Consider the following 8,171-nt stretch of genomic DNA (forward strand, 5'->3'; position numbering starts at 1 on the left):
AGATACCTTTGCTGACCAAATTAGTGTCCTTTAGAAGACTGGGCACCTTTTAGAGTACTCATCATCTCTTGATCCCTATGCACTTTCCAATACATAGACAGAGAGGCAGACTGGGCAATAACCCATCATTAAGCACAGATTAGATTACAATTCAGATTTCAGTTTCCAGTCAAATTCCTAATATCGTCTCTTACCTTTTCATTAATGTTCAGAAAGTCAAGATATATGTCAGATGTTTTTATCCTTTGAGCTATTGAGATTCTTAAGGTCTAGGAGAAGGAGAGGGGGAAACAAATATCCCCATATCATTATTCTTGTTTTATAGTTGAGAACTGAGGCAATTAATGACTAAGTACTTTTCCCAAGAAGGTTGTTATAGCACCAAGAATAGAATCTAGGTCTCTTGACCCAGCTGTTGTGAGAAAAAAAATGAGCTAATATGTATGAACTGCCTCAAATTCATTCAAAGAGCAAGTTTGTATAAATCTGAGGTATTGTTAATAAACATACCCTATGTACCTTGGTTTCTCCCATTATTAACTAATGACAGCACAGTAAGGAAGAGCTTCAACAAGATAAGACTAAATTTATTTGAGGGTTTATAAAATAGATAAGAGTCACGAAAGTGCTGAGCATGTGGAATTAATAAAATTAAAAGAATACAGAAACATATTTGAGACATTTTTGGGCCCAAGGTACAGCGGCAGTATGAGATTAAAACATAGAGCAATGAGTAGGAAGCCCTTTGGGGAAAAACCTAGGAATATTTTAAAGGTGGAAAATGCTACCTTGGAGATTTTAAATTTGGCACATTCGACACTTCTCAAGGAGTCTCTCCATGCTACAAATAGCAATGACATAAATACCACAGAGAACTGTGTCAAAGGGAGCCAGGTTCACCTTCTGGGGTCTGGGGCTTTGCTCTTGTTGAGAGTTGGACTGCATGCTCCAATCCAGGCCAGCACACAGCAAACCAACTACAGTTTGCAATCAACCTGCCCTCCCAAATCTGGGGGAGTTAAGTAAATTTTGAGGGCATTCCTAAGTATGTAAAGATTCACCGTGATATTATGATTTCCTATCCCTATGGGCCCATGGGTCTATGTGCTTAGCTCTGCATGCAACTTGCGTGTTCTGAATGAGGACGTGTGTTTAATTTTTATTCTACTGATGTTTAGCACTGTACCTGCCACATCATAGGTGCTTTACAAATGACTGCTTATTCTTTACTCATCTGGGAATTTAATACAATCTGGAGCATGGTGTTTTGGAGCACGGACCAATCAACTAATTAAACACAAACAAACCATCTTCAATTGATGATTTTTCCTTTCCTGTCATAGCTTAATTACCCAAAATCCACGTCTTAAAATTCATGGAAAAGTGAGAAAAGTTCTAAAGTAACAAAAGGAGGAAAAGTACTTTGAAAATAAAATAAAAATCTAGCTAGTGTTCAGATTCTGTTTAAAATGTTAACAGCGCTTTGGGTGCTTCTAGTAAACATTTAGGGGACTACTTCTCAATGTCTTTTTAAAGGCGAAGTAAACAGAGAAAACAGATTCGAAAACCAAACCAGGGAAGGAAATAATTGGTGAACAATAACTTTGCCCCAACTAATCTGCATATGCACATGTCTCTGAGTCCTGATGGCTTGCTTTCCCCACTACAGTTAGAACTAAGTATCAAGAAATCAGCTCTGTTCAGAGAATTCATGGAGAACTGGTGAGGTATGTAAAGACAGGCTGTGGTCACAGAGGTGAGGAAGAATCCTACATATTATTTTTCTTCTATTGAAAACAGGGAGAGATTACTCTGAAAAATGCCAATGTATAAAGTTAACTTCTCTGCCCTGATAAGAAAGGAGACAGGGGAATAAATGAAGAATTATCACCTGATCTGCTCAGTATTCTTTGACTTCTTTGAGTGAACCCAGTTTCTCCTTCCTGAGTCCCCTCAGCATTGTAAGCCTATATTACACAGGACATGTTGCACTGTGATCATAATTAAGACACTGTGAGATACATCTCCCTGTGTCTCCATCCCATTATATAAAGATGGGCACAAACTAAACTCTCAGTAAATGTTAAATATAAAATGAGTTACATCAACTTGAAGATAAAATTTAACAGCTATAAGATAAAGTATAAATGCAACCATGTCCAGAATAAACAAGGAAAAGTGGGAGTTCAACTAGATCCAGATTCTGGACTGGGTCTTTCGGGACAGGAAGAGGCAAAGAAGAGGCTTCAGCAACCATGAATCTTCCATCTTCCATTGAGATGCTAAAGTACTGCTGGCTGATTTATGACACAGGGTTGGAATATGGCCCTGGGGAAAACCGAAGACTGACACATCCTTGTCTTGTTTGTTTGCTTGAACTTCAGATTCTATTTCTGGTTAGAGTGGTCCCAAGACACAAGACCCAGTGGAAGAAATATAAAACTGAAAGTTAAGATACATGGGTTCTCTACTTAGATTTGACACAGTGACCTTGGAAAACACATTTCACCTCTCAGATCATTAGCCCCCTCAACTATAAAATGAGAGAATTGGACTAGATGAACTCTCAAGTTCTCTAGGGAAATTCTAGAATTGCATAGTCCCTCTCTCTGTCTAGATTCTGTTCTCTTACAGGAATTTTTTTTAACAGTTGTGATATAGGTAAAATTTAAATTTAGAAAGTAAATAGAGCATCTTAGCTGATGGTAAAAGCAATTTAGAATCTGAATATACAAAACAAAAGTGGAAAAAAGTGAAGAGTCTCAGCATAGTGAAATTAATTATAGCAGATTGGGTTATGAAAAGAGGATTATCATTTACTTAGCTGTCTACACATCTCTTGACCCTTAAAAACAAGGAACAAAAAACTTTTGACAAGATTCTTGGGCAATAAGAAAGCATGTTGGTCAGACGACACAAGAATTATTCACCCCATTTCATGCAAAGAAGTCCAGAAAAGATAGATAACTCACTCAGGGTCACATGGTGAAGATGAAGTCAGGCCCAATACACACGTATTCTCACTCTCATCCAATTATGTTGTCTGAATTCGTCAATGAAGAACTACTACCACTTGCAATGAACAACATGCCATAGCCCGGTGAACTTAGGTAGTCCCCAGGCCAGCTACACTCTCATGTTCTCTGCTGAAATCAGACCTGCTAAGAATTTCTGTAATATTCAACGCTAGAGAAAGTGACTATGTGAATGACCCAGAGAGACATTTTAGAAGATCTCCTGTGGTCAGAGACAATTCCATGGGCCTCAGGTCAGGAAACCTGGTTTCCATTCCTTTGTCTGTCACAGGCTTTTGTACATCAATATCCTTCTTTAGGAGTCAAAAAACATTTGAGAAACTTACAAAATGTAAAGTTATCCCAGATTAATATATATATAAAATATTATTAGAAGGGATTTTGTCTAACATTACTAATTATCTAAAGAAATTACTCTTATCTACTTTTTAAATGTGTATACATACATACACACATATATTAAAATATGTATAATAGTATATATACACTGTTCTTTTAAAATTATATATGCATGTGCTTTATGTATACATGTGTATATATGCATACATGCTGTGTATGTGCATATATATGTATATGATAGATAAATGTGTGTGTGTATTTGTGTGCGCGTGTGTGCGTGTGTGTGTGTGTGTGTGTGTATCTTCCAGTCTAGCTGGGAAATCTGTTTTGAAATCAACTGCTGCTCTCTCCTAGGACCTGATATATAGCCAAGCAAGCCATTCTCGATTAACACAGCTCCCTCCTGGGAAAAGTCACAGAATAACTTTATTGATTTCCCTTTCCCCTTCTCTACATTTCTCTGCTGAAATGTCTTAACTCTTAAATGTAAAAGCAAAAGGAAATGGAAATAAAAACAAAGAGTGTTGTTTCTTAAGGATCATGTCGATCTTCTTTTATTTTTCTGATTTTCTAAATATTTTTTTGAAGAACAAGGTACCTGTATGAGATATCTATGTACTAAGGAAAAGAGAGAATGTCATGTTTCCTGAGATTTTCAGGCTACAGATTTCTTTACACCGAAACCTGTGCTTTATACAGAATGCTGGACACAGTACTACGTAAATCTATTCTCATCCTTTTATGACTTGGCCAGCCATCTTTGAAAACTGCCAAGACGTTTTCGCAAACAGTCTGGCCAGTGTTTCCAGGGGCATACCCAATACACAGGAAAATAGGGAAGGTTTGTTTTTCATCATTTTTCCTACCTCAAAAGATCCTAGGCTAGAATAAGGTTAAAAAAAAAACGCAGATAATTATTTACTTATAAAGGCCTCAGGATCTCTGATGCAATTTAGGAGTTTCTCTGATGCAATTTTAGAAATGCAAAATGGAGGTTCTCTGGGCATGTCTTTCTGCCTGGAGCTTTTAAGATTACTGGGGGAGAATAACCCAAAGCCTGCCTCTTACTCTCCCTCCAGCTGCTGAGCTGCCCTGTAGTTTGGACTGAACTGAGGGCAGGGATGGGTCAGGGCATTGGAAAGAAACAGAGAAGAGGACACTGGAGTGTCTTAAAGTAAAGGCTGTGAACACACCTTTTCCATTTCCTTCCCTTCCTCTCCCTTCTCCCCACAGATTTAGTTCTATTTATTTTAATAACTAAGTTCATAAAAGACTAGTGGAATTTCAATTTTTTTCAGTTCCCTTTCTTAGCACCCACTTTTTTTTTTTTTTTTTTTTTTGGTAAAGGGAAGGAAACGATTGACTTATTTACAATACAATCATAATCTGATTCTTCTCTTTAAGCAAATAAAGAAGCCTAGTGAAATAAATGGATTGTGTTATTGAAAATTGAAAGCTTATGTGAACCACCACTCAGAAACAAGCTTAAGAAAAGTACAGAAAGAAAATGAAAACTTTGTGACTAAATAAGGTAACTATGATGCCCAATGCTGAGTGCACGTTTCAGCAGAGCAATTATTAACAATATGACAAATATCTATTTCTAATGTACAACTGAAATACACTCAAAACCACAAAAGGACAGTGATGTGCTATGCTGCCATGAGGTTTAATCATAGAGCTTTTTTTCCCATGAATTTTCAAGCTTCATTTTAATTAAATGCCATTCTATTTTTTTACTAGGCAGTTTATCTTTTTTTTCCCCCATTTTATTGTTTCTCTGCACAATTTGAACCAAAAGATAGTGATTTGGAAGAATTATGGGTAAAAGTGCATAGAAAAGCATGCTAAGAATTGGGTCATCTGGCTGAAATCAAGTTCCCTTCTGTGCTGTGCACCATGAATAATGGGGGAATCTGTGCTACTATCTTGCTGTACCTGTCCCAACTTATTCCTTTCATAGGGCCTCAGCAGGGGAATTATGTAACAATGCAATTTGTATCCTGGTTAAATAGAAAAGTCTCTGGAGCACATTTCTAGGAACACCCCCTTCATGGCAGAGGAGCCAAGATTGTACCTTGTAGGAGGAAACACCGTTTCCTTAGGCAATATAGGTCCTTTGTTGGAACACACAAGAGCACTCCAGTGGCAGGCTTCCATTTGCCTTTGAATAAATGGAATTGCCAGAGGCTCATCCTATCTGGGCAGTGCAGAGCACACACCCAGATGCTAAGATCTAATAGAAAGGTATTTGCTGGCCTTCTATAGCACCCAGATGGAACATGACAAAATCACTACAATTCGAAGCTACTATGTCAGAAAGTCCAGAATTTAAAATCCATCCATTCATTCATTCCATTCATTCAGCAAATTTTATAAGACAGCTCTCATATGGACTGTGCTTTGCATACACACAATATTAGGCAGGAAGAAAAAAACAAAACGAAACAGTTATATCCTGCCCTTCCTTTCTTAACTACCTACTGTTACTTCTATTTCCCTGGATTTCAAGTGGCTATTCAGAAAAATCCTCAACTGAAAAGAGCTTCCAAGGGGTCATGTATTTATTCCATCATCTTCTTTCTCATCTCTGTACCAAATGTTATCTGACCCAGGTTTGCCTGAATAAACATTATTAATTAATGGTATGACTCAGCAATGTCCTTCTCTCAACAAGATTGATGCACAGACCACACCAAAGCAGGATCTACTACCTAAAAGTAGAGAAGATCCTCATGTTGATTTCTGAAACTTAAAAAGACAGGGAGGCTTTTTAGATTTTTTTCCCTAATGTACAGACCTGAGTATTTGCTTCATTTCTTAGTCAGAAAGAACCTAAAGATGCGGATGCCTACACGAGTCATTCCAACTGAGACTAGAATATCAAGAGAGAATTGACTCAGCCCTCTTGTCTGGTGTTTATAGTGCATGAAAGTATCACCCTCACCATGGCAGACCACAGGGAATAATCAGTGTGAATTGTTAAGTCCTCTCCTCAATAGTGTGTTGCAATTTCTCCAGAGAAGCAGCAAGTTTCTGACCACAGTATTGTACACAAATAAATAAACAAATGTTATTACTTTTTGTTCTTCACATTGGGAAGACTTCAGAAACATGTTGTTTCAATTGATAGGCTGGCATCATAGAAAAACTTTAATTGTGCCTTTCCTTCCTAGTTCTTTGGCCAAGACGTATTGGTAAAATGGTACATTAGTCACATTTCTAACTGGGAAAAGCCTGGTCATCATAAGCAACCCAGATGTGGATGACTTACAGAGTACTGTTGTGTCAAGAGAAGAAAGAGACTAAATGCAGAAGCTTTTTAGTTACAGAAGCTATATGATTGGATCTGGTATTTCACAAAGCCTGTTTCAAGGCATAATGAGAAGGAACATGTCTTGCACAAATTAGCCCACAGGCCTTTCTACACAGGGCCAATATATAACATACACAAAGGTAAAGCCAGCTCTCCTTTCACACCAAGCCTTGAAGATTGCCTGAGTTACCATGACCTTGGCCTCTTGATTTTCCTTATACTATTTGGGTAGGAACTCAGGAACCAACAATGCCCCCAATTAACCACAACCATAATGTTGGCATCTGATATCATTAAAAGAATGCTAGGATTGTAGACAAAAGACTGATGTGGAATAGTGGGAAAACAACAGAGAGTTATGCTGCATACTTTGAGGTCAAAGTTTGTTTGGGATCTTCTAGAATATTTCTGCATATTTTATGGTAGAGGTAGAATCATTGTCCAGGGAACACTTTGGAATTTTTCTAAACTTACAGAGATTCCAACACTCAATCAGAGGGACCACAGAATCTTCTACTCTAGAAAAGTTTAAAGGCAATTTGGGAAAATATACCAACTGTGGTGTAGAAAACTGAGCGGACAAAAATGCGATTGAAACCAAGAATGTAGATAATGGAATCATTCAAATATGGATTTGAAACCCAGATCCGCCACTTAGTAACCCTGTGAACTTGGGCAAAGTACTTAACTTCCTGATTAGAAGACGTTCTTATCACAATTTACAGATCAGGAATCGGTAAAATGGGGATAAGAATATCTTCTATATCTAATTATTTTAGGGGTTAAATGAGATTAAAAAAATATAAATTGTTTATCACAAGGTCTGGCGCATCGTAAGCACTCAAAAATATTAGTTCCCTTATTTTTCTCCCTTTATTGACACATGCTTTTCAGATTTCCATTTATCCTCTCTTCTTTGAGTTCATAGAATACTGATTTTCTGTATTGTCTGGCAAGTCTATTCAATTTAATAGTTTAAAATTTATTCTAAGTGTGAGACATAGAAGAAACATAAACATTGAATAATACATGCCATTCTTGCAAAAGATGCTCATAATCTACTGAGGAAGTTAGAAACATGCCTGTGTGACTATAAATTAGATAATGCTAAGTGGAATAATATGGTTATTTAAATGTTTGGGAGGGAGGTAATCTATTATGTGTCAGGCACCATACAAGGGGGCAGAGACTCAAAGATATATAGGTTGCAATCACTGAACTTCAGGGCCCTTAATTTACTACAGGAAGGGACATATGGGCAAACCTTAATGGAAGGTGGAGAGTAGAAATGATACTGGGGACAGGAGAGAAGAAGGATGAGAAATCATTTCTGCTGGAAATGTCAGGGAAAGTTTCACAGAGAAGACAATATCTAGGCTCGATACATAAAGATAAGTAGGTTAGTAACTAATATAAAATGGACAAATTCCTTGAAAAGTACAACTTACTAAAACTGACACAGATGAAACAGAAAATCTAAA

At 37.3% G+C, this 8,171-nt stretch overlaps 1 protein-coding gene across 1 annotated transcript; it reads right to left on the minus strand.

Annotated features, from left to right (window-relative positions):
• Nucleotides 1-5,331: 5,331 nt before the first annotated feature.
• On the minus strand, nt 5,332-5,658 carry BLID (BH3-like motif containing, cell death inducer). The gene is given in 3 exon segments (XM_063094624.1): nt 5,332-5,423; nt 5,426-5,513; nt 5,515-5,658. Coding segments are annotated over 3 exon segments (324 nt in total).
• Nucleotides 5,659-8,171: the final 2,513 nt, after the last annotated feature.

This window comes from Cynocephalus volans, chromosome 4 (genome assembly GCF_027409185.1).
Source record: "Cynocephalus volans isolate mCynVol1 chromosome 4, mCynVol1.pri, whole genome shotgun sequence".
Taxonomy (NCBI): domain Eukaryota; kingdom Metazoa; phylum Chordata; class Mammalia; order Dermoptera; family Cynocephalidae; genus Cynocephalus; species Cynocephalus volans.